Here is a 27,525-nt window from a genome sequence, read left to right as displayed (position 1 = left end):
ATTTCCGGTAGTATCCCTAGTGCTGTAGCTACAAACGTCAAATGGCTGGGGGTAAAGCAGCCAATAATTATAAACAACTAGAGAGGGAAGCGTGGGCAGTTAGTAACACTTCAAAAGGCTGCACAGAATGCTTGGGATTTTTGGGAAATCCAGAGAAATGAGTCAAATGGGATTGAGGCAATACAATGGAGGCAAATGCGGAGCGGCAGCTCTCGGCCGGCTCAAAGGAAGGTGCCCCCTGGCCAGAATAGACAGGCTCTGGGTCTGTCCTGACTGGGCCTTAGCCTCTAGCTCTTTTAGTCTCCGCGCCTTTTTTCCACTCCCAGCGCGGTGGCCGGCGCTTCCCTCCGCCCCCGACTCCGCCCACCCCACCGGGGCTGGCTCCGCCTACCAAGCCGGGGCCGCGGCTGGCTCCGCCCACTCTCCCAGGACTGCGGCCGGCGGCCGAGGGGCGGGGCGGGCCGGGAGGAGGCGCACTCCAGAGCGGGAGGGGGATCCGCCGCGGAGTTACGGGAAAGTTGGTCCGAGTTCCTGGAGTTTCCCCCTGTGGTTCCCGGGGCTCGGCCGGCCGGTGCCCCGGCTCCTCTCCTCCCTCCGGCCTTCACCGCCCACCACGTCCCTCCTTCTGTCCCCGGCAGCCATGGAGCAGCCGCCAGCGCCCAAGAGGTAACGAACGCTGGGAGCCGGGAGAAGGAGGGAGGCGGCGCCGGCGGCCGCGGGCGGGGGCGGCTAGGCCGGGCGGGACCGCGACCCCCTCCGCGACTGCCGGGCCCGGGCCGGGCGCGCTGGGCGTCGGGAGGCAGGTCCGAGTGCCGGGCCGCGTCTGTCCACTGGTCGAGGGGGCCCGCGGGGAGGCCGAGCCTCGCTTCTCCCGCGAGGCGGGCCTGGTGGCGTGGAAAGTCGCCGGGCAGCGCCGGGCTCCCCGCGGCCGGACTCCTGGGCCGGGCGGACTTTTCCCTCCTGGCAAGTTCACGAAGCCCGGAGATGCAGAACTGGGAAATTGGGCTGCTTACAGCCATGTAGGCGTTCTTGTCAAATGTTTTTCATAATACTGCCTTTTATTTGAGAAGGCGGGTTATTTATTAACAGTTTAAGGAATTCAACATTAATAGTTACACAGTGTGTAAAACTTGTAGATATATCGCACTGACAGGTGTTCTTCCCCTTACCCCCCTCAAGTTCAGAAGTATTTATGGATGCAAGACAGTAGGAATCTTAAATTAGAACCCCCTCCCCCATATAGTTTTCTGTTTTTCTTCTAGCATATAAAAATAGTGATGCTTTGGTATTTGCTGTTAGTTTATATTTAATCTTTAATATATTGGAAGAGTAAGAGTACCCAGTAGATACTTTCAAAGTAGTAGTTGAAATGGTCAAGCTAAATCAAGGCTCTCCATAGATGTAAGTTCGGAATGTTTATTTTTTCCCCCAAGAATGAATCAACAGCAGTTAACTGGTGGTGTTTAAAGCATTTAATCTTACTCTTTCATTTTTAATTTATAGAATAAGGGTACTAATCTTTCTCCCAGAGTGCTGTTGTGAAGATTAAGGAGTTCTCGTGTTCTGATACTTAGAGATCTTTAGATGAAAGGTGATAGATTCAGGAACATGGAATAATTAAAAAGGTAGGAACTTTGTAGGCTGTTGTGAATTGTGTGTCTAGACAAGCGAGCCTCGAGGCCTGGAAACCATCTGTTCAGGTGAAAAAAGTGGGGGTTGTGGAGGGGTTTCCAAAAGAGACCTGCTATCAGACAGAGCCCTTGATAGATTTTTATCTGGAATTTTGTGTTGAATTCTAGTATTGACTGGGCACCCAAAAAATTGGAAACTTTTTTTTTCTTTTCTATTGTGGAAGGACTGCAAAGGGGGCACCTCTGAGATAATGCCCTAAGGCCAACCCGAACAACTCCAAATTCAAGTAGAAGCTCTCACTGTTCATTAGCTCTAAGTTATCAGAGTTTTTTTTTTTTTTTAATAGGTGTAAGAGACCCCCCCCCCCCCCCCCGCCCCCGCGCCCTTGCAGGGATTCTAGGAAACCTAGAGGCTCAGGGGGAGTCGTGGGTGGTATATATAACCATTCTGTGTCATTTATACTTTTCAAAGTGATGCTTGCACATCCAACGGGCTTATTTTTAGTTCTCTTCATGGAAAGACTTATGTTGATCCAGGAGGCGTTTCTGAAAAGCAAGATATGTGACGTTAAGCCCATATATTCCAATATCACTTAAAATTTTTTCATAGCATTTTCATTTTCATAATATTATTATAGCAACCCTGTTAAGTAGGTTGGATCACAGGTATTAATCCTGTTTTGTAGCTGAGGACACTAAAAGAGTTTGCTACATGGAAGTCTATGACAGGGATTACTGACAGTGAGTTTTGTGTTCTCCCTATTGATCATTACCTTCTAATAATAAAATACAGATGCCATTTTTGAGGTCATTTGTTTGCCATGAACTTTGTATATACATTCCTGTATTTTATTGTCCTAAGAAACAGGAATCCTGGCTCTGCAGCTTACTATGCTAGTTCTGAATTTAATTTCTTCATCTGTAAAGTGTGCTGTGAGGATTAAAATAGGTTATGTGTAAAGCACATAGCACAGGGCTCCATAATGTGTTCAGTGATGTTAAATGTTGTTAGTTTATTCTTTGCTTATTAAGTGAAACTCAGAGAGGTTAAATAATTTGGTCAAGTGGAGGAGATGCCAGAACCCTGCGTCTGATTGGCTGCAAAGGCTGTGCACCCTCTCACACTGTATACAGTGATACCTCTTTTTAAAAACTCACTTTCTTAGGTTTCCATATGTGGTGGTCATTTCTTTGTACAATCCTGTGGGCCCTCTGCTTGTTCTTTTCTTCTTCCCTTTAAGAATGTTGCTTTGCTTTCTGCCTTGAGTAGCACTTCCTTAGGGCTCAGACATTTTTACATGGTCACATTTATGTTGCTGATGTTCAAGTCTGTATGACCAGCAGCTGCTGTTCAGTTGGTATATTTGATTTTTTCATGCAGATCCACTCTTTCATTATTCCATCTAGTTTGTCACTAAGTCCTATTGAATTCTCCATCAAAAAGTCTGGATTCATTTTCTTTTCCTTTTTCATTTTTGATGGCGATTACCCCATTCCTGGGTTTTATGACCCTCATACTTGATTTACAGCAGTGCCTTCCAAGTAGGTACTTGAGTGCAGTGGTTTTAGAAAGTTTTTAGCAGCAGAAAGGCTCTGTTTGGAGTAGAGGCAGGGCACTAGGACCTGGTTCTCAGTGCCTTGCCTCCTCCTCTTCTCCTTTTGCTGCCCTACAGAACCTCCTAATGATCGGAGGACAGTGTTTGCTTTAGTTCAGAAGCAAATGGCTTCTGATTTGTTTTGTTAAAACATCACTTCCACCATGCTATTTCTTTAAAAAAAATTTTTTTTTTTTTTGATTGGGGCACCCTCGTCTACTTAGTGCCCAAGACCCCTATCACTTGGTCTTAGATTTAATCCCTAGGCTTTTGTTATTCTTCTCATGAATCTGTCTTCCTGAAGTTTTCCTTTTGTTTTTTATTTAGGTTGTAGGCCATGGGTACTTCCACCTTTGCCTTTGTTCATGCTTTTCCTTTAGAGAAGTTGGTGTTCTTTTTTTGCTAGTAATCTGTGTTTTATTCTTTCCTCAAGGCCTGCTTCATAAAGTAACTTATTTGAGTGCTTTTTAGCCTAAGGTATTTTTCCGTATTCCTAGTATGATGTCCATTTGAGTATATGCCATCTTCATATTGTTCTTTTTTCAACTACAAAATTTTAGATATTCCAGAGATAATGGGGGCTAATTTAATAAGTATTTATGTATCACATTACCCAGCTTAAGAAATAAAATATTGCGAATACAGTTGAATTTTACTAAGTATATCTCTTCTCAGTTGCATTCCCTCCCTATTCCCCAAAGGGTTGTCACTATCCTGAATTGGGTATTTGTTATTCCCATACCGTATGTGTCTTTTTATTTTTATCATGTTGTTCATATAAATCTGATGTTAGGCTTGGGTGTCAGCGCCCACCTTTGCTCTTTGGGGTCATTCTTGTCCTCTGGGAGTTGGAGATTCCACTGAGCGGCTAGATCTGAAAATTGTGACGAGAGGATCTGGGAGGCCATTCTTACCTCACATCACTGAGTTGGTCTCACCAACAAGGTTGTGTTAAATATGGGCAATAGATGTGCTCAACTATAGTCACTGACTTGAGGTATCAGAATAGCTTTTAGATTCCCCAGCCTTCCTTAACAGGTCTGTCATAGAGGTCTTCCTAAGTTCTTACGAAAATGAGGTCCCTTTGGGAATGGAAGTCCATTAAATGGTTCTTAATTATTAACGTTTCGGTAAGTTGAGTTTCTCAGATTTCTTTGTAGGGGAACTGCTAGATGAAAGAAAAATGACCACACAACACGTAAGTTTTAAGAGATAGAAGAGGAAATGATCAAAACATGAGCTCTTCACCAAGTAGAACACTCATAAAAGGGAAGGTGGGTCTCTGTGATAGGTGGTGGGTAGCATGAAAATTCCGGTTGCTTGAAGATAGATAGTTATATAGATAATACTTGTTAAAGAGAGGACAGAATATCATTGCTGGAGAGATAGACTTTACCAGACAGGCCTTGTTCCTCCGTTAGATTATAGGATTAATAGTTATTTAAAATTTAAAATTCATTACGGTATACTTGGAGGAAAAGTTGGTGTGGAACAGTGAAAACACTGGTAGGGATAATAAGAAGGGAGTAAGCTCCTGAAATTTATTCGCGAGACAGATAGGAAAGTTCTTTGATTTAAGCCATGGTTGGATTCTTTGCATTTTTTTTTCTTTTTTTATGTGTGAAAATGTAGTTGGGGGAAGTAAAGTGAAGATTCAAGTTAAAATGTTAGGGTTACAAAGTGTGTTCACACAAATGAGAAGTGAAGGTAAGAAAACAATTGTTTCCTAAGGGAAAGTGTTGCTATGAATGAATGGAGTATCAGTCAGAAGATAGATTATTAGGGAATGAAAAAGCAAAAGTAAAAGGATGGGGATATAGATGGGTAAAGTAGAGGGAATTTATAGGTTCCTAGCATGAAAAGCCCATATCAACCTGTAGTATCAGTAGGCCTGACCTTAGACCAGAAGTTGGAATTGCAGATAAACAATTCTTGGAATTGAGTTGTGTGGGACAAGGCAACAAACTAGCTAAGTAGATAGTAGGGTATGACGAAAATCATGAAGACATTGCAATCAAAAGAGGTGTGGGCTTCATTTTAGGTCTATATTACTAATTCCTGTGTCCTTGGAATCAGAATTCTTCTGTGCTTATTATTGGAGAGATTCACAAGTGGGGAGCTAGAGTTTTCTTTGAGAAGATGACCTGGAGAATGTTACAAAACAAAGGCAGCAACCTCAGGTAGTAGTAGGCCCTGGAGGAAGCTCCCAACTTTAGAGGCATGCTAGGGGAGGAGGTTCTGACTATTTCAAAGGGCAAGAAAAGAATCAAGCAAATAGGAGGAGCATCTTTTTGCATTAATGACTTGGTCCCTAAAGCATATCTGTTCTCCTTTTGGCTTTTCTCTATTAATTGGGGGTGGACCAACTCCTTTAGAATTGATTTAGGCCCTTGAGATGGGCCTGCTCAATTGTCTCTTCCTAAAGACAGGGAGGATGACAGTAACATCTGGAGCAGGTCTGGGTGAACAAACCGGTTGCACGTTAAGACAGGAGATAAATTCAGTCTTTAGTCAACCCGAGGCAAAGATTAATTTATCTTTTGTTCTTTTTTTAAGATTTTATTTATTAGGAGGAGAGAGCATGAGCAGGGAGGAGGGGCGGAGGGAGAAGCAGGCTCCCAGCTGAGCAGGGAGCCCCATGTGGATCTTGATCCCAGGACCCTGGGACCACGACCCAAGCCAAAGGCAGACACCCAACCAGCTGAGCCACCCAGGCGCCCCTTTCTTTTGTTCTTTAAGGGACTGAGATATAGCACATATTTGTACTAAAGAATTTGTTAGAAATGTAAAGAAAAAGGTAAATATGTATTAAACACAGGTTGAAATTTGTTTTTCTGAAGTAATCTAAATGCTCATTCCAGAAGTGTGTATCAATAAAACTTTAATAATAAAAGGTTTAAATTGAGTATTTCTTGTTTGGATTATAAGGGGGGAAAAGTGCTTTGAATTTAATTTTTCTGGTTTCAAAGAAGTCTGTGTTGAACTAAAGGTACTGTCACTTCAGGCCATCATATATTAGTGGCTCTCAAAAAATTAAAATAAAATATTGATGGTGAAACCCAGGACAGACCCAAATACATATAAAACTAAAAGAGAAGTTTCACACAATGTACTCTGTGGGATGTTTTTGGTATTTTTCTATTTTCTGTTATGTTCTATTTCACTGAAAAACTGCTGGTCGTGGTCCACCAAATTATTTTCATGACCTATTAACGGGTTGTGATCTGCAGTTTGAAAAGACGTTGTTGGCATATGTAGTAGTGACAGTCAAGAAACTGACTTCATTTCAAACTGTATCCTGATATTTAAAAGCTCGATGATGGCATTGCCAGAGGTATCCAGACGGGTGTAAGCGAACTACCTATACATACAATAGGATAGAGGTGAATGGGAGAAAGGAAGCTATTATTTAAAAACTGCAGTATTTGACAGTATCAGGACAGTATATAGGTCCTGACTGAAGTATGGGAAGATGGAAAATGATGATCTACGATGTCTGACAAGAGTTCACAAAAGAATATGTAATACATAAAGGTTGCTATGAGGCAAAGGCTCGTGTGGCTTCTAGTGTAGAATGACCCTGTGCAAAGCTATAATTATGATTGCCTCAACTTCTGACTCCCTCCCAGCTCTACCCCTTCTAAGTACCAAAGGTCTCTAGGTTTTTCTGCTAAAGAGAAAATTTATACTATCTGATAGAAACTTTCTTTTTTATTTGTCCCAGGCCTCTTTTTTGTTGTGATTTTATTTGAATTGCCTCATATGTTAGGATTATTTTAATTTTCATTCTTAGCTCTTGGAACAGATTCTGTATTTGAAATGTCTTATTACAACTGTTTTTTCCACATAGAGTCTAAAATTGAATAAATGAAAGTAACAAATATATAAATAGATGTATGAATATTAAAAATAAGCTTATTGTTCCATGAATATTAAGGTGCAGATTACCTTGAACTTCTTAAAAGTATATTAAAGGACATATCTTACAAAATGACTTTGTAGCAAAATGAGCATTACAGAAAACTGTTAATATTGCTGGTATTTAATATAGGTGTACATATGATAGTATATGTGGGTTCTGAATTAGTCTGTAAATTTTATATGATATCAGGGGTGCCTGGGTGGCTCAGTTGGTTAAGCGTCTGCATTTGGCACAGGTCATGATTCCAGGTTCCTGGGATCGAGCCCTGCATTGGGCTCCCTGCTCAGGGGGAGTCTGCTCCTCCCTCTCCCTGCCCCTCACCTGTGCTCTCTTGTATCTTTCTCTCTTAAATAAATGAATAAAATCTTTAAACAAAACGAAACAAAACAAAATTTTATATGGTATCAGACATCTTAGTAAAGAGGTCAAATAGAGTAGCATTTTCAGATAGTTCCAGATATCTTGATATAAATATTAGTATCTTGGTGTAGACACACACACACACTCTCTCTCTCTCTCTCTCTCTCTCTCTCTCTCTCTTAGAAAATTGGGGAAATTGTTGAGCATATGTGATTCCAAGGATGAGGTAGTTTTTATATTCAAAGTATGGAATATTACTCTCTGTTCAGATCATTTTTCATTTTTAAGAGTTTTGATTTTCTGAAATCATGGGACCTAGAGTCCTATAGTTGGAAAGGAATGCAAGTTAAAATTATTTTTGTAATTTGGGTGAACCTTTTACATATTTGAGGAAAGCATGAATTAAAGGTAATAGGCAGCTAATTTCCTTGCCTCTTTCTCTCTGGAGCCAGATGATCTCTCCTGAGTCTGCTGAGTTGCCCCCATTCTCCTGTTTGTTTGTTTGTTTCTTTTTTAAGATTTTATTTATTTATTTGACAGAGAGAGAGAGACCACGAGAGAGAGAACACAAGGGGAGTGGGAGAGGGAGAAGCAGGCTACCCACTGAGCAGGGAGCTCGATATGGGGCTCAATCCCAGGACCCTGGGATCATGACCTGAGCCGAAGGCGGACGCTTAACAACTGAGCCACCCAGGCGCCCCCATTCTCCTGTTCCTTTCTAAAAACTGGCTTTCTAAACCATAAGAGACTCTTAACGATAGAGAACAAACTGAGGGTTGGTGGAGGGAGGTGGGTAGGGGATGGGCTAAATGGGTGATGGGTATTAAGGAGAGGACTTGTTATGGTGAGTACTGGTGTTGTATGTAAGTGAAGAATCACTAAATTCTACTCCTGAAACCAATATTACACTGTATTAACTAACTAGAATTTAAATAAAAATTTGGAAGAAAAAAGATAAAAATTGGCTTTGTTTACTCACTGATCATTGCTCATGGCAGAAATTGGATGTCAGCCTTGAGTTCATTCCTTTGCTCATTTATTCATATATTCAGTAATTATTAATTAACTGCCTTTCAAATGCTAAATGCTGGGTACATTGTTGAATGAAGCAGTTGAGATCTTTGACCTCATAGAACATACACTCTAGTTGGAGCTTGAACAATGAAGGATAGAAGTAGCACATAAGACTGATAGAGAAAAATGGTGGAACCTGTTTAATAGGGCAGTTGGCCAGAGCTTCTCTGAGAAGCTGTTTAGTAATACTAAAGCTGTGACATGGGGTTGAGAAGTTATCCTTGTGAGCAGCTGGAAAGAGTATTCCAGGCCGAGGGAAAGCTATGAGAAGGCCTGGAGGTGGGAAAGAGCATAGTGTGTGGGAGGGATTGAAATGAGGCCACTGTGGCTGGATTGTAAAATGGGAGAAAGTGGTTGGAGAGGAGGTCAGAGAAATGGGCAGGGATTCAGTGATGCAGGCTATGGAAAGGAATTTGGATGTGAAAGTGCAATTGGCTGTCATTAAATGGTTTTAAGCAGAATTTTAAGCAGTTTATGTTTTTAGAAGATCATTTGGTTTGCTTTGGGTAGAGTAGATTGTAGAGGGTTAAGAATAAAAACGGGAAAAGTTGGGAGGTCATGGCAATAGCTCATGGTTAGATGGTGGAGGCAGTGGAGATGGAGATGGAGAGAAGTATGGACAGATGTAGTTATATTTTGCAGTTAGAAATGAAGGACTTGCTGATAGACTAGCTGTGGGAATTGAGGAAGAAAGAATCAATTCTGGCTCCTAGGTTTTGTGTTTTGGAGGAAGACTGCAAGAGGAACAGGTTTGGGTATCTCATAATCTCTTTGTTAGAATTTCCTGATGCCCAGGAAAGTGAATCTGTTGGGCCCCAAATGTGTTATTAGGTGGTTCCCTTAGAAGAGGAAGTAGGTAGGAGGAAATGATGGGCACTAACTTCTTTTTTTAACCTCTTATTTTTACTGCGTTAGTCTAGAGAATGGGAATCATACTAAGCCTTTGTTAGGTGTTTGCACCGTTCAGGTGTCCTGATAACTTGCTATTAAAAAATGTTTTTGTTGCAAAATAAAACCTCAGTACAAAACAAACGTATGGCTTAATGATTACCGTAGGCAGACCCCTTTGTAATCACCAGTCAGGTTAAGAAATAGACCTCTGCCGCCCTTCCTTCTTACTGTTCCATCCCAATCATAGCTGCCTTTCTCCGTAAGTAACCCTTATACCAACTTTTAAAGTAATAACCTAAATGTGCATTGCTAGACACTCTAGGTTAGTCTTGCCAGTTAAAAAATAGTTTTTATAAATGTCCTTTTGATCTTTACGTTGGTTCTCCATTCCTTTTCTTTTCTTTTACCTGTTGAAGAATGCAGGCTGGCTGTAGTTTCCCACAGCCTGGATTTTGCCGATTGCTTACCCAAGGTGCAGTTCTACTGTTCTTTTGCCCTCCATATTTTCTGCCAATGAGTAACTGGATCCAGACACTGACAGGCTCAATTTCGATCCCTTAGGCATTGGTACAGGTGGTGTATGGCAAGACTATATTAGTCACTTAGTGTATAGTTGTCTCTCTTTTTTTGTGATGTTAGCAGCTTTTGATGGTTAGTGCTTATTTCTCTTAATTCATTGGATGTTGCAAAATGGTGAAATTCTAAATACACCATTTTGTTTTCATTTATTAGTTGGAATGTTTTTCTATCTCTATAAAACCTCCCTCATCTTTTGTCTGATTACCCAGTGGTACAATTTATAAGACAGGATAAATGCTTGATTCTTCCCCTTTACCTGTTTTCAAGAGAATGAATTAGTTCCCTATTTTTCTCCAAAGGGGACCAATTCTTTTTTTTTTTTTAAGTTCCATTATGAACTAATGTATTTAAACATATTTGATCGATTTTAATCCATTGCAGTTCCTGTTCCTGAAAGTGGCCCCCATCTTTGGTCAGTGGGAGTCCCTTCAGGGACAACATGACCTGTAGCTTCCTTGTTGTCTGCTGTGATAAGATATTCAGGACTCATCATTTCCATTTCCTGTTCTGGATCCGGAACCAACCATTTCTCCTAGAAGTACTACTTTCTTTTTATGAGAAATGGTATTTCAGGACCCTAACCTGGGTGCTAATGTGGTTAGTGCCACTTTAATTTTAAATAGTGTTTTTTCATAGATAGGAGAACTGACTCATTCTTTCCAGCTATGGGATACTGTGTCAAAAAATATGATGGCACTGGCATCTTCTTCCTCTGGATAATATCTCTACCATACCTTTATGTTTCTAAGTTTAAGTCAGAAATTGGGCATGTGTAGACATTCTGTGGTAGAGACTATTTGGAGTGGACTTTTACCTTCACATTCTCCCTCTCTTATTTTGGTTACCCTTTGACCCAGCGTTATCCTAACATCCAGCCTCACTTCTTTCTCAGCTCTGAATGTTTCAGGTGACCTAGTTTCTTCTTAAACAAAAAAGATACAGAAAATAAAAGAATCCAAGACAAAAAACACCACTGGTGATAAGATTAGATTTCAGGGCTTATTTTTTAAGGTAGACCTTTTAGCCTGCTTTGTCTTATATACATAAAAGTCTATCTGTGCACAAACAAAATTCAAGGGCATCTTGAGGCTGCTTTATAAATCCAGCCCTGACTACAGTATGATGAATTGCAAAATGAACTATATCCACATCTTAAATGCCATATGTTATTCCTTTTTGGTTTTGATATTAGCCCCTCTTGTTAAGTTTTATTGTACTTTCTAATAAAAAACATAAGGTCTTTGTCTCAGTGACATGGTTGGTACTTTACATTTGATGCTATGTCATGTAACTTTAGAGAGAATTAGTTTTAGTATAATTACTTACTGTATTAATTACTAATTAGGTTGCACCTATAAGCTGATAAGTGAATTAGTCTATTATCTTGCAGTTAAAAGGCATGCAGTAGCCATTTTCCAATGATCAGCTATTCACACATTTTTAGTAATCAGTGAAATTTGTATCAGAGAGAGGTTTGGATCATAGAGAAATGATTGCGCTGAATAAAATTTATAGTTCATGTAATTTCTTTTTTTCTTTTTTTTTTAAGATTTTATTTATTTATTTGAGAGAGAGAGAATGAGAGATAGAGAGCACAAGAGGGAAGAGGGTCAGAGGGAGAAGCAGACTCCCCGCTGGGCAGGGAGCCTGATGCGGGACTCGATCCCGGGACTCCAGGATCATGACCTGAGCCGAAGGCAGTCGCTTAACCAACTGAGCCACCCAGGCACCCTAGTTCATGTAATTTCTAAGAATTTTAAGAAATAAGGGTCAAATTAAAGAATGGAATCTCATAAAATTCCAGGGGAAATTAAAAATATACAAATTAAACTCTTGAGAAGAAAGTATTTTGATGATTTTCTTTTCCCGGTAGAATGAATTTTCCTTCTGTGAGCTTGCTTCTCATTGTATACTTCCAAGGTTTTGTTTTTGTTTTTGTTTTTTTCCTTACAGAAGAGAATTCAAGTAATAGGCAAATGATAAGACAATGGGATTCTGCACTCCCCCCCTTTATATAGACTCTCAGCATTTGATTAGATAGCTTTAATTAATATTCACAAAAAAACTCATGCGATTTCAAAGAGCCTGCCAAAATAGTGATATGGTTATAACTTTATATTTAGCATCACTGGGAAGTATGGTATACCATGTAATGCATTTTCCAAATAAATGAAGTAAACCACTTTAAGCATTATATTTTAAAAATATTTTACAAACACTTTTATACAACCAGTTTTGATGGAAATCATTCCAAAATTAAGGCACTTGACCCAGTCTTCTGAAACTGATAAGGAAAGCAAATGCTCTTGCTTTTCTTGTTCATGAAAATAGTCATAGAAACAGTTCATAGAACTGTTCATAGTTTTAGTTCATAGAAACAGTCAAGTGTGCTTTTTGATGTGTTTGAAGCTTTGTTGCTTGTATACATGTGGCTGTTTTTTCCTTTAACCTAGTCTTGTCTTTTACTGTTATCTGTCATTCTCATTACTGTGTCCTTTTCTAAACTGCTACTTATCTTAGAAATAATTACCTGACCTGACAGTAGCTATTCCTTTCCGAAAGTAAAGTACATGCTCATTGTGTCAGTTTTTGCTTACCAGAGGTCTTTTTCTCTTCTGGGTTCATAGTACATCTTGAAATGATCTTTTGACTTAAGAGGAGGAACATTATATGCAGTGAAGGGGAAAAAAAAATTATTCCAAACTTCCCTGAGTTTCTAAGTTTTAATATGAAAAAACCAAAGTTTTTGCCTCAAAAAAGGAACAGGATTTTACCGTAAGCCCCTGGAATTCCTAAGCTAAAAAAATTTCTGTCATTTTGGAATATTACTTAGATTTTGAGGACTCATGGTATTATTACCAAAGTGACTTGGAGTTATACCTGTGCAAATACAGTAACATTACACTTATAGTTGTTTATTTTTAATTTCTATGGGTTAAGTATTTAGACTATTTATCTTTCACATAATGATCACATTTTTTTCTATTAGATACAGTTGAGATTTAAAAATTTTATTTTTATTTCTAAAAAAACAAAACAAAACCAAAAAGGTAAAATCACTCCCAATTTAAAAAAGCAAAAATATTTTCATAAAGTGCCATAATCCTCTTAATTTGTTTGCAGAGGACCACAGGGAAATACTGAGAAGTGGCTTCATATGTGCTGTTGCTGTGTAATAAAACTGTACTGAGAAATCAAGCAAAGTAGTGTCCATCTGTGCCAATAGCTGAACTCAGCCAGTCTCCACAGCCCCCATCTCTATTTATGAAAGCCTATACAAATTAAGTAGAAGTCAGAGTACAGAACTCATTGAATGATACACATGTTAATATTGTCAGTTTAAAGTTTCCCTGGAATTACACTTTTATCAATGTAGGTACACCTTTAATTGATGTATTTATGTTTGGGATTAATTCAATTAATTCTGGTATTCTCGGGATGGAAACGGGGAGTTGTGAGTGTACAGAGACTAAATCCTTGTATTTTATCTTCACATTTTGAGATGTAGGGAAACAAGTGAGGAACAAAATATATGAGTAAATCTAGTTTTAAAGTGTAGGTAGTGTTTTTGGCACAAATTATGGTAGGTTTTTCTGTATGGCAGGTACGTGGGTAGACCTTAGCAAGTTTCCTCTTTTATTTTTAATCAATTAAAGATTCTGTTCTGTTTTGTAGTTCCCAAATCTGGGTATGGTTATTGAGTATTTAAAAATCTTTATAAGGACCTGGATTAAAAGTTATGAGATTTATAGCTCTGCATATTTCTTATAAGATTATTTTTAATTTTAATTTAGCAGGAAATGAATGTGTCAGAGCATTTTCAAATGTGCTGTTTTATGTTGTTTGCATATTCTGGATTTTTTTTTAAAATAATTCACTTTATTAAAAAAGTGAATGCAGTAACATGTCTTTAAAGCTAGGGAGTATGTTGCAGCATTTCTTAACTTTGAATAGGTTTGTTACAAGAAATTAAAAGGAATCCTGTCGCTTTCCAATTGAGGTTAAGTGAAAAGATTCTTAGAAAACAAAAATGAAAGACTGTAAAAGGTGAAGGAGGGATAAAAATCTCAGCTTATTTTCCTTTAAAGCTCTTTGGCAGGAAATTATACTTTTAGAGTACTTTTGGGCAAAGAGCCCAACTTGAGAGGAAATGGTATGATAGAGCTGAAGAATAAGACTTTAATTTTAAAAAGACTTCTATGTATTGTAGAGCATCTGTTTTCTTAGGTGGATTTCATCTCATTCTAGTGCCAGTAATTAACTAAACCCTCATAAATTTTAAAACAGTTTTATAAAAAGTAAATACTCTATGAGATCATCAAATCACATCTATTTTACTATTAAGACAGTGATACTTAAAGCAAAACAATTAAAAGCCAGAGCTTTAGAGTCAGATAGACTTTGGTTCTTTTCTTGTCTTACCTCTGCCATTTACTCAGTGCAGTGGTGGGCAAGTTAACTTTTCTAAGTCTCCGTGTACTCACTTGCAAAATCGAGGTGGTAATAGTACCTTTGCTTTGGATTTTGTGAAGATTAGAAGAAGTAGTGATTGTAAACCATTTGATCCAAATGGTTTTGGTCCAAGGACCAAAATGATCCTTGAATTTTATTAGCTTGAGGTAAAATGTACTTTCTGTAGATGAAGTAGAAAAGATGTTTGATTTTGTGGATTCAAGACAGAGTCATTGTATAATTTAGAATATATTAGTTAAGGGGCGCCTGGGTGGCTCAGTCAGTTAAGTGTCTGCATTCGATTCAGGTCATGAACCCAGGGTCCTGGGATCGAGCCCCACATCAGGCTCCCTGCTCAGCGGGGAGTGAGCCTCTCCCTCTCCCTCTACAGCTCCCCCTGCTTGTGCTCTCTTGCACATGCTTGCTCTTTCTCTCTCTCTCTGTCAAATAAAATCTTAAAAAAAAAAATTCTTTAAGGCTAATATTGAGACTGACATTGCTTGATAATGGAATGTTGAAAGAATGAAAACCTTTCATGTGTTTTAAACATGTTTTACTTTTCTAACAGTATTGAAGATGAAACTACTAGGGTTGCAGAGAAGAACTTAATTTTTTTAATTTATTTATTTAAAGATTTCTTTATTTTAGAGAGAGGGAGAGAGAAAGAGAGCATGTGGGGCGGGGGGTGACAGAGGGAGAGGGAGAGTCTTAAGCAGACTCCATGGTAAGCACCGAGCCTTATGCAGCGCTCAGTTTCATGACCCTGAGATCACGACCTGAGCTAAAACTGAGTTGGATGCTTAACCGACTGCGCCATCCAGGCACCCCTTAAATTTTTTTTTTTTAAGGTTTTATTTATTAGAGAGAGAGAGTGCACAAGCTGGGGGGGGAGGGGCAGAGGAAGAGGTAGAAGCAGAATCCCCACTCAGCAGGGACCCTGGGATCATGACCTGAGCTGAAAGCAGATGCTTAACTGACTGAGCCACCCAGGTGCTCTGAGAACTTAAATTTAAATGAGATATCACATGTAAGATGCAACATCGTGCTTAGCATGTGGCATCAGTAACCATATGTTAATAAAAGTTCTGACTTACTAAATAGCTACCAGTAATGTGATTACTAAAATACAGGGAAATTTGGCATGAAAGAAAAATACATTGAAAATTACAGAGTTGAAATGAGGTGGAAGGACCTTTAAAAGGAAGGAACCTCTGTTCTTGCAGAGTTGGAAGTTCTTTTCTTCTGCTGGATTTGCACTCTGACCACATCCTCCTCTCCATCATTAGTTTCCCAAGAGATCTAGAAGGTGTATCCTAACTATTCCTGACTAGGGAGCTCGGAGTGGCAATGTAGAAAGCCTTCATTTGTGTCTCTCTTTAAAAGTCTTTGGCCAAAACACACATCCCAAGTAAAAAATGGGCAAACTTGAATAGACATTTCTCCAAGTAGACAAAATTTCTCCATATAGACAATAAACCTGTGAAAAGAAGCTCAACATTACTCCTCACTAGGGAAATGCAAATCGAAACCACAATGAGACCATGTCATACTGTTTAGGGTGGCTATTTCATCTACATATCTATAACTGCATCTATGTCTATATTTATATCTATTTCCAAAAAATAGGTGTTGTCTCAGCTTCTTTTCCTTTAAAGCCAGAAAATAAGTATTGTCTAGGATGTGTAGCAATTGGAATACTTGTTCATTGGAAAATAAAATAGTGCAGTCACTGTGGAAAACAGTGTGAAGGTTCTGTAAGAAATGAAACATACAATTACCATATGATCCAGAAATTCCACTTCTAGGTATATATCCGAAAGAATTGAAGGCAGGGACTCGAAGAGATGTGTGTACACCAGAGTTTATTTTCAGCATTATTCACTATAGCTAAAAGGTAGAGGTAACCCAAGTGTCCACTGATAGATGAATGGATAAGCAAAATGTGGTATATACATTCTGGTATGTTATTCAACTTTGAAAGGAAGGAAATTGTAATACATGCTACATACAACATGGATAAATCTTAAAAACATGCTAAATGAAAGAAGCCAGCCACAAGACACACATACTGTATGATTCCACTTACATGAGGTACCTAGAGTAGCCGAGTTCATCAAGACAGGAAGTAGAATGGTGGTTAGTGGGACTAGGGCAGGGGAAGATGGCAAGTTGTTGCATGGATTAAGAGTTTTAGTTTGGGATAATGAAAACTCCTGGAGATGGATAGTGGTGATGGTTGCGTAACGGTATGAATGTACTTAATGCCACTTAAGTGTACACTTAAAAATAATTAAAATAGTAAGGGGTGCCTGGGTGGCTCACGGTTAAACGTCTGACTCTTGGTTTCAACTCAGGCCATGATCTCAGTGTTGTGAGATGGAGGCTGCGCTCACCCAAGGTGGAGCCAGCTTGAGATTCTCGCTTTCCCTCTCCAGTGCCCCCACTCGCACACTCTCTTTCTCTCAAATAAGTAACTGAATAAAATCTTTAAAAACATAGTGAAAATAGTAAATAAAAAATAAAATAGTAAGTAGTTAAAAATAGTTTAAAAAGTTACAAAATAAAAAAAATAATGGTTAAAAAAGTTTAAAAATAGTTAAAATAAATAGTTAAAAATAGTTAAAAAATAGTTAAAATAGTAAATTCTATGTTATGTATATTTTACCGCAGCTAAAAAACAAAACAAAGTAAACTTTTAGTCCATCATAGACAGCTGGCTGTGCCGCCTTCTGAAGTGTCTTTCATTCAGTCTCTTCAAAGCTAAAGAGCCGTCCTTAGCAGAAGTTACAACCTGTTTACAAACTTGTAAACTGCTGCTGCTCCAAAGCTGGAAACAGAGAAAGGAAAGGACTTAAATATAGTCCTTTCGTTTTTTTCCCCCTCTACCTCAAGTCTTTTATGACTGGCCTGTTTCTTGCATGGAGCTAGTTTGGTGTTAACAGACTTTCAGAAAAAGCTGTAACTCCTGACTATGAGAGCTCCAGTCCCCTAAATTTGCACTTTCTTTTTTTGTCTTACCCTTATATTTTCACATAATATTACACAGAAGACTTCATCTACTTTGTAGAGAAGGTTGAAATTCTATGACTGGCAGACAGAAGAACTACCTTATAATAGTTCATCTTAATTTCATGTGATTATTGTTCCTACATAATTTTTGCTTGTATTGTAGAAGGCAATTTCCTCTTTCTAACTTTCCTGTAACCTTTGAACACGTCCCTTCTTATACTTTTATAACTTTATTCCTACAGTCACATTTTTGTTCCCCGATTCTAGAATCTTTAAAATCTCTATTTGTAAGGCTTCATTCTGTTGAAACATGCTCAGGCCTTGTCTAGCTAATGAAACTGCTTTAAGGTAACAGGTTTTTAGACATTGCGTGAGGAAATCAGAAACCTTTTTTCTGTTCTTATCCCTCTTATATCTGTTTCTGTTCCTTCTTTTTTTAAGATTTTATTTATTTGAGAGAGTGAGGGAGAGAGCAGGAGTGGGGGATGGGGAGGGGAGGCAGAAGCAGACTCCCCACTAAGCAGGGAGCCCAGACTCTGCTTGATCCAGGGACTCCAGGATCATGACCTGAGCCGAAGACAGACGCTTAACAGACTGAGCCACCCAGGCGCCCCTATATCTCTGTTTCTTAAAGTTTTCTTTTTCTCTGGCCTTCTGATTTTTCTATTGCTTCTGTTTCTCTGTTTTATGTGCTCTTATTTCCAATTCATAATTGACACTGACCTTGCATTTTCTGTTTCCTATCTTCCTCCTCTTTTTATGTAGTTATTTCCTTGGTGAGTTTATCCACTCTTACGGCTTCAACTTTGATCGAAATGACCCATAAATACATACTTTTGAGAATCAGTCTGTTGTGCTCAGTCTTATTCAGTATTTTCAATCTACTAAATAACATTTGACTACTTTGCTGTCTCCTCAAAAGCAACATGTTCAAAACAGAGTTCCTGTCTTCCATCTAACCCCTCTACTGATTAGTGATGTCACTCTTTTGCCAGTTTGCATTTGGTGTGTGTGTCTTCCTTCTGCTTGGTTTCCTATATTAGTTACTCTGTTCCTTATGTCCTTTAAGACCAAAAGGAAGAGAGATACACAGATTATCTTCAGTAATAGAATTTTAGTGCAAGGATAACTCAGGAAATGTGCATGGGGTAGCCTGGGAAGGTGCCTAGTCAGCTGCTTGTTCCATATGAGCTTCAGTATCTCTAATCCTGGCTTGTGCAATTGGCTCCATTAATAAAGGAAGTAGCAGCTTAGAGTCACTTGGAAAAATGACATGTGCTCCCAATGACCTTTGTCATCTTTGTTCACATAGCATTTACACTTTCTGAAACCTAAGGTTAATTGGGCCGTTTTGCAACCATGAAATCTGGAACACCCTAATTGGCCATTTCAGCCCATGTATGGATGCTTTTGGCCTCCAGATCAACTTCTAGCTATATTTACTTTTTATTGCCGGGATGGTAAAGCTGATTTAATTTGAAGTAGCATGTGATGAACCATGACAACTTATACAGGAAGATAGGTTTTTCTCCTTAAGGGCACTGGGTAGTGACTGGCATTTTGAAGTTCCATAAGATCTCTAGTAGTTAGCAAATTTTTTTTTCATTCGTTTATTCATTTATTTATTGAAGAAAAGTTTACTCAACAGTGGTGTATGAGATTCTGCAGATATGAGGCTAGATGAGACATGATCCATATCTTCATGGAATTCCCATTTTAGCTGTAGTGATAAGCTCATACAGTAAATAAATCATGAAAGGAATAATGACTCAGTGTGCTAAGTGCTATGGGACGATAGTTGACAACAGGATTAGTTCTTTGTGTTTGGGTGGGTAGGTGGGTAGGGATGGTGGTAGAGGACAGAAGCTTATCTCAGACATCCCAGATAAGACTTTTGAGTGTATCTTTAAAGAAGTGGTTAACTGACAAGATCAGGTAAGAGAGAATGGACATACAGAAATATTACCTATATATCTTGCATCATGTACAAATAACTATACAATATCTGCCCTTTATAGTACAGTGATTATGTGATTTTTGAAAAACGTATGATGTGAAAATTCAGGACCTTCAAGGAATAGCCCACTGTGGCTAGAGTGGAGGTTATGGAAATGAGGGGATTGAGAGGATCAGTTAGATCCTCTTCCGTCTTTTTATCTTGTATGCAGTGAGAAATGATGGTTCTTTCAGAATTTCTCTTGTATTTGTTCTTTCCTGTCATTTCCACTGTTAACTTTCTAAGCCCAGATCCTTGTGACCACATTTCTGGGTTGCAAGAGACAAAACCATGCCCTAGTTTTACAGTTTTTTAGTTCTCTTCTCCATTATGGAATTTGGCTTGTAGGACATTTAGAAGATTGGGAAGAAATCTCTGGAGGAAGAGTATGTTTATCTTACACAGTTTGCAGTATTCCACCATTACCATAATCACCGTAATGTACTTCAGAACTTCATCTCTTTGGCTCCCCCATACCACATTTCCTAAAACATAATTTAAATTGTTATTTGCCTAGACCATCTATCATCTCATATAATATGGTATGGTGATTTGAATTGAAGAAGCATACAGCAAGCTAAAAGTTTATCTGTTTAATATCTTGAGTGCATAGTATAGCTTTGGGAGAAACAAAGCAGCTGCGAAGTCCTGTTCTAGGAGGTTGTAGTTTAGTGTCTATAATAGTACACTAAATAGTGTAGAGTAGAAATAACTAATTGATCCGAAGATGAGAAATTCCTGGGAACACTTACAAAAGAATATCCCCCTTAAAAATGAGACTGATGTGTGATACTTGATGTAGTAATAGATGAAAATTAATGAGTGTGCTTTGGTATTTGCTAGCTTTCTAACAGTGAGAAGGCTCCATACCATATCTTGGACAGACCTTGGTTTGATTTTGTTTTGCTATTTATTGACCAGGCGACTGGGGAAGTCATTTAACCCTTGGTTTCCTTACTTAAAAACTGAGAATATTTTAGTAGCTACCAAAGAGGTTGTTACAGAGATTAAATGAGAAAATGCTTGTTAAGTGCCCAGCACAAGGCCAATAAAAGCCCTAATAAATATTAACAACTTTTATTATTACATTTTGTTTAGCTCTTATGTATTTGTCTTTCTACTTTATTAAGAGTTTGGGGTTGTCAAGGGCTGTATTTTAACTTTCTTTGCATTACCGCAGCATGTAGCTTAATGTCTACAAATTCAGTAAGTGTATATTAAATGAATATAAATGGATGATTTTTTAAATACAGTTTGGTCAGTTTTTGTACCCATGCTGAAGATGCATTTTAAAAATGTTAGTTTTTGGGGATGCCTGGGTCGCTCAATTGGTTAAGCGACTGACTGACTCTTGCTTTCAGCTCAGGTCGTGATCTCAGGGTTGTGAGGTCGAGCCCCATGTCAGGCTCTGCACTGAGTACTGAGTCTGCTTGAGATTCTCTCTGCCCTCCCCCTTTTTCCCTCCCTCTTGTGCTGTCTCTCTCTCTCTCTGTTGAATAAATAAATTTTTTTAGAAGATTTTATTTATTTATCTGACAGAGAGCGAGTGAGCACAAATGGAGAGTGGCAGGCAGAGGGAGAAGCAGGCCCCCTGCTGAGCAGGGAGCCCAATGCGGGACTCGATTCCAGGACCTTGGGATCATGACCTGAGCTGAAGGCAGACGCCCAACCCACTGAGCCACCCAGGCATCCCAATAAATAAATAAATCTTAAGAAAAAAAAAAGAAAGTTGTTTTTGTAAAGATAGTATTTCCTAAGCAGTTGCAAAATTCACTTACAAGAATAAGACTGATAAACAGATACTGATTTTACTAGTTCTGATTGCCTTGGTCAGTTTATTAATTCAGCCTATAAAGAGGCCTTTCTTTTCACTGTATAAAATGATTTTATAAAATGCATTTCATGAAACAATTACTGAGTCATGCAGAAAAATTTTAATTTTCTTATAAGATACAATTTTAAAAACTTTCCCCCAATTATATAAAAAATGAATGTTTATTTTAGAAACCTTATGAAACAAAAGCATAAGGTAGAGTCACCCCTCAAATCAAACCTTGGTGCTTGGAATCCTAAAATATTTACATGGAACAAATATTTGAATTCCTTTTATGTCCTGGGCACAATTTTTGGTGCTGGGGATATAGCAGTGAGCAAAACAAAGTCTACTAGTAGTTTGGCACCAGTGTGTTTGTGTGCACGCACATATGCAGATACGCCTATGCTTAAAACATGAGAATGATTTAATTCTGTGCACATTATTTTGTAACCTACCCTTTTTTTCTTTTAGCAATATATTGTTCACTTGTTTTATGACAGTGAGTATTCTACAGGATGATAGTGGCTACTTGATAATCTCATGAATAGATGTTCTATAATAATATATGTTTAGGCATTTAATTTACTTCTATATTTTGTTATAATTTACAGTGAATATACATTTTTTCTTTCCTAGATCAATTGCAGTTCATTTAATTCCTACCATTTACTCTTAAATATTTTTTTTTTTTATTATGGAGAACTTGAAGCAGTTTTGTAAAGAAGAGAGAATAAACCTCTGTGTACCCGTCACCCAATTTGAACAATTTAATACATCTGGCCAATCTTACGTAATTTATATTTCCATACACACCCCCCACCCTTTAATATTTTAAAGTAATCCCAGATATCATATCATAGCATTCTTTTTTTTTAAGATTTTATTTATTTATTTATTTATTAGCGTGTGAGCAGGTGTTAGGGGAGGAGCAGAGGGAGAGGGACAAGCATGATCCGTACTGAGCACAGAGCCCCAAATGGGGCTCAATCCATGACCCTGAAATCATGACTTGAGCCGAAATCAAGAGTCGGACGCTTAACCAACGGAGCCACCCAGGCGCCCCTCAGAGCCTTCTTAACTATTTCAGTATGCATCTCCAAAAGATAAGAATATTAAACAATATATCACCATAATATCCTTATTTGAGGTATAATTTTAATTGTAACTTTTTCTTGAATGATAAAATATCGAGGAGAATTTGGAGAAAACTGAGATTCGTCAATATAGAATGATTCCTCCACCCTCCCATTGAAGGTATAGAAAACTTTATATTGGGACCTTGGAAAAAATATTAACAGAAATTCTTACACTGAACAGGAAATACAAAAGTGAGATAAACAAGCTTGTGGATGAGGGTAAGGTTGAAGTGGGCATTTAAATACTGAATTACCGGAGATACCGGTTGTAGCTAAAAAAAAAAAATTCTAATATCTGAAAACAATGTGGGAGAAGATTGCTTTTCCTCATGGTATTAGCAACGGCAGGATAATAGATTGTTCTCTCCTTCTTTATGAGATAGAAGGTCAAATGACAGGAAAGGAAGAGACTGTATTAGCCACTTACTTGTTTGTTTTTTAACTAAAACAGTTGACAGTTTTATTTCACATTTCACAGTACAAAGGAAAATTGCTTTTTTTGGGTCACCATTCTCCTGCAAAAACTGTTCTCTCTTTGATAGGAAGGGGGAGCAAGTTTTCCTTGTCACGTTGTTCGAAAACACCCCGAGTCTCAGCACCATAGTCTCCTGGCGAAGTAGAACAAGTAATATAAAATGGTTATAGAGAGGTTCCCATCTCTCCTTGTCTGTGTGGTCGAGTCATTCCTGGCCGAGTGGGCATCGTGGATTAGGCAGGAGGTCTCATCATTGGGAGCCCAGGTGTCACTGGCATGTGGCCTCCTATAGACGACCTCATTCCAGGAGCAGGTCCCACTGGCATTATCCCAGGAGGAGGAGGGCCCCCATATGGGGTGCTGGCATCATACCAGCATGAGGAGGACCTGGGAGACTGGGGGGAGGCAGGATTATTGCCCCTGCAGGAGGAGGAGCAGAGGTATTTTTCCTTGTTGAAATGTAGGGGTTGTTTTGTCGATCAGGCTCTGGGTCGGCTCTTCCATCCATTTCTGACAGTAGTCTTTCATGTTATCTTTGTGTTTCCCGCCACTGCAGTGTGTCTTTCTCATAGATGGAGAGTCATGGGTGAGGGTATGTGCCACAGTAGTCACAATAAAGCTTAGGCATGTTGCTGTGCAGGCCGTTGACCACTCTGTCCCATGCCACCCAGAAATGACTGCCACTTACTTGTTTTAATAAGACAGCTCGGGGGTATGTCTGCTTAAGTATGTAATAAGCCCTATCTATCCAGTTCCATGAGAGAAATATCTTGTGCATTATTTATTTGTTCTTCACGGAATTCCCTAGCACCTGGGAGAGTGTATGCTCTAAAGGCACTAGTTAAGAATTTTTTGGACCTCTGGTTAAAAACATAAAGTTATGATGAAATTCCAGGGTGTTAAAAACCGCAGTATGACAAGTATAGATGAAATTATGCTATTGTATTGTGTTTGCCAAGGCAATAAAATAGGAAAATGTGTTTGTGTGTATGTATATATGTATTTTATTTTATTTTTATTTTTTAAAAAGATTTTATTTATTTGAGAGACAGAGAATGAGAGAGAGAGCTTAAGAGGGGGGAGGGTCAGAGGGAGAAGCAGACTTCCTGCTGAGCAGGGAGTCCGATGCGGGACTCGATCCCGGGACTCTAGGATCATGACCTGAGCTGAAGGCAGTCGCTTAACCAACTGAGCCACCCAGGCGCCCTGTATATATGTATTTTAAATTGGCTTTTAATTATGAGGTTTTTTTTTAGCTATAAGGGTTTTCAAAGCCAACAATATAAAAATTATTTAAAATTAAACCATAATTGAAATGATTAGTTTTCATTTAAAACAGCAGAAAGGGAAAGAGGAAATAAAGACAAATGACATAAAACAGGAATTGTTTACCAAAATAAATCATGTGTTTTCACTTGACAGACACCCCAGAGACCATCTTTTTGCCTCAGTTACATTAGTAACATTTCCGTTGTTCAACATGTTGAGAAAATAAGACCTGTGAAGTAATAGAAAATTCTTAGTGTTTACTGGATTCACTTGGAGGACCTATGACTTGTTTGTTTAAAGTGAGCCAGATTATGAGCCTGCTTTGGAGAAAACTTTCGTAACTTCTGAAGAAGTATGTAGTGGTTAGATTACCTTTTGGCTTAGTATTAAAGAGATTTGTTAGTATAAGGCTGTCTCCCTCACTATATCATGTGCATGGCTCATTGTGAGTTGCTTGTGCTTACTTAGCCATGAAGGACATGAAGCACCTTTGCTTTCTGAGGCATAGTAGTGAATATTTTTGAAAATTTAAGAGACTGACTCTTTTTCTGGTAGGGATATGTATATAGTCTTTGGTTCATAGTACCTACTTTGCTCTTTCCCCCTGCTCATTAGCCCCTTTCTATTTTTCTTTCTTTCTTACCACATCCATGTCTTAGCCATTCTTTCACCAATATCTTTAATTCCTTTGTCTCATTGTTCTTCTGCAGCATGTGTCTGGCAAAATGCCAGATTCCACTGTGTGCTTTTTCCTTACATACTTTAAGACTTCTCAGCAGTGCTGAAGAAAATATGAAACCTCGAAGATGGTTCTCTCACTAGGCCTCAACAAGGCCTGCAATGCTATCTAGTAATCTTTTTAAACTTTATGAGGTGTTTTGTTTTGTTTTGTTTTTGTTCTCCACTCTGGCTATTTCAGATATAGTCCTATATTCTCAAATCTCAGATTTTAACTTCCTCACTCAAATGAATATCCCTCTGACTTCCTAAAGCAAATAGAAGTCAATATATAAGAGCTCCCATAACCACTAATGTGTTTAAGTCTGCCCATCCTTTCCTCCTATTATAATGAGAGAGGTATCCCTAAGGGCCCTTTGAGGTTAAGTCAGTCCCATCCACATGTGCTTCGGATCTCATTCCTTCCATCCTTTTCAGGGACATGCTTTAGTAGTTGTTAGCTCTTCTTGTCACTTGTATTTTCAATTTTCCCTTATTTTCCAGATTCATTCAAAACAGCATTTATACTTATTCAAGCATTTCCAATGGGTTTTTGCTTGTTTGACTTTATCTTCTTTCTCAAACTCATGTCTCCAGTCACTTATCCTTTCCAGAAACTTCAAGTGGAGGGTGATCCATAATTATTGTTTCTACCTCTTCACTTGATTCTGTTGTCTCATACCATTGCAGTTTGGCTTCTGCCTTTACCATGCCACTAGATTGCTCTTGCTGTAATTACAAATAATTTCCTTACAACTACATTTATTTATTTATTTGATTTTTAAATTTTTTTAGTTTTAAAGATTTTATTTGTTAGAGAGAGAGAGCACATGCAAGGAGAACGGCAGGCAGAGGGAGAGGGTTCCCCGCCGAGCAAGGAGCCCTATGCGGGACTTGATCCCAGGACCCTGGGATCATGGCCTGAGCCTAAGGCAGACACTTAACCGACTGAGTCACCCAGACGTCCCTCCTTACAACTACATTTAGGTACTTTTTTTTTTTTTTGGTAATTGTTATTGAGATGTAATTTACATAGAATAAAATTAACTTTTTTGGGGGGGGGCCTCAACAATAATCATTTTGAGATTTGTTTAGGATCTTGAATGTAGTAGTTAGGTTTTATTGCAGAGTATTTGTTAGGGTGGCCAGTGATGTGGGCAGCAAAGAATTGCACAAAACACAGAGCAACAAGCAGGACAGAGTTCACTCGCTCTCAAAGGGTGGAGAGAGGCCAGACATCAAGAGAGATGTTGGCCCCAAGTTTCTATTAGTCTGGGCCTTTTAAGGAGTTTTAAGGATGTGAGAGGGTTGTAGCTGTGCTGATGGGGGAGGGTGGATGAAGAGGTGGTCAGCTCTTGGCCAGGTAGAGCAGGAGGTGACAGGTTTCTTGGGGGGCTCTGTTCGTGGTTTGTCTGGGATGTGGGTTGTGGTCCAGCTAGAGAAGAGTATGTTTTGTGGTTGTGGTCTATTTCCTGAGAATGAGGGGCACCATGACCTGGAAAAACAAAGCGTCAGGACCAAGTACAGACACTTGTGAGTTTTGTCTGTAAGCTTGGCAGGGGAGGGGGGCTTTGAACAGAAAACCCTTTCAGTATTCTAGTGTATGGATTTACCATAGTTTGTTTATTCATCCACTAGTTGATGGATTTGGATTTTTTTTTCCAGTTTTTGGTTGTTTTGAATGAGGCTGCTATGAATATTTGTGTACAGGTCTTTGGTGGACATTTGTTCTTATTTTTCTCAGGTAAATACCTAGAAGTAGAATTGTGTAAGTGTGTGCCTATAAGTTTAGAAGAACTGCTAATCTGTTTTTTTTTTAAGGTGACTATTTAACTTTTCCTATATCAGCGTATGAGAGATTCTCTTGTTCTACATCCTTACCAATACTTGGTATTGTCTTTTTAATTTTAGCCATTTTTGTGGGTTGGTGGTGGTATCTTATTGTAGTTTTATTTTTTATTTCTCTCATGACACATGTGCTTATTAGCCATTTGTATATTTTTTTGTGAATGCTCATATTTTTTACCATTTTTATTTTTGGATTTTTGTCTTACTATTGATAAGAATTCTTCATATATTAGGACACAATTCTTGTATCATATATGTGCCTTTTTTGTTCCCCCAGAGCCACTTAGACTACGTAATTCTGTATCAGTGTTTGTGTGTGTGTCGGGGATGGGGTGGGGTGTCTGGGATTTAAGTGAAAATAATACAGTACTTCTAAAAGCAAGGAAAATGATTCTTTGTCAGAAGATGAAATAGTCTACCAAACCAGAACCGGAGATAATCCAGATACAGGGACTCTGAAGTTACAATGATTACTGTGTTAAAAGTATCTGGTGAAAGGTGGACAACACCTGTGAAGAGTTAGGAGAATTTACCAGGGCAATGGAAATTATTGAAAAAAATTGTATAAATAAAGAAGCTAGAAATAAAAGATATGAAATAAAGAACTTGAATTGGTTGATAGTATTGTTTGTTTTCTATAGCCTTACTGATTTTTTGTAAACTTACTGTATCAATTATTGGGAGAGGAGTGTTGAAATCTCCAATGATTATTTTGGATTTGTCCTTTTCTCCTTTCAATTCTTTCAGTTTTTGTT

The 27,525-nt window shown here is 38.6% G+C and overlaps 1 protein-coding gene and 1 pseudogene across 1 annotated transcript in view; one reads left to right on the top strand and one right to left on the bottom strand.

Annotated features, from left to right (window-relative positions):
- The first annotated feature begins 449 nt into the window (after window positions 1-449).
- STK3 (serine/threonine kinase 3) overlaps window positions 450-27,525 on the top strand; it is a 274,712-nt gene continuing 247,636 nt past the window's right edge. Inside the window, exon 1 of the mRNA XM_027576725.1 lies at window positions 450-666. Within this exon, the coding sequence (XP_027432526.1) occupies window positions 641-666 (26 nt within the window). The 5' untranslated portion in view covers window positions 450-640. The remainder of the gene's footprint in view (window positions 667-27,525) is intronic.
- On the bottom strand, window positions 23,101-23,564 carry LOC113914137 (annotated as a pseudogene).

The sequence above is a fragment of the Zalophus californianus genome, chromosome 4 (assembly GCF_009762305.2).
Source record: "Zalophus californianus isolate mZalCal1 chromosome 4, mZalCal1.pri.v2, whole genome shotgun sequence".
Classification (NCBI taxonomy): Eukaryota; Metazoa; Chordata; class Mammalia; order Carnivora; family Otariidae; genus Zalophus; species Zalophus californianus.
This window is presented reverse-complemented; position numbering and strand designations above follow the sequence as displayed.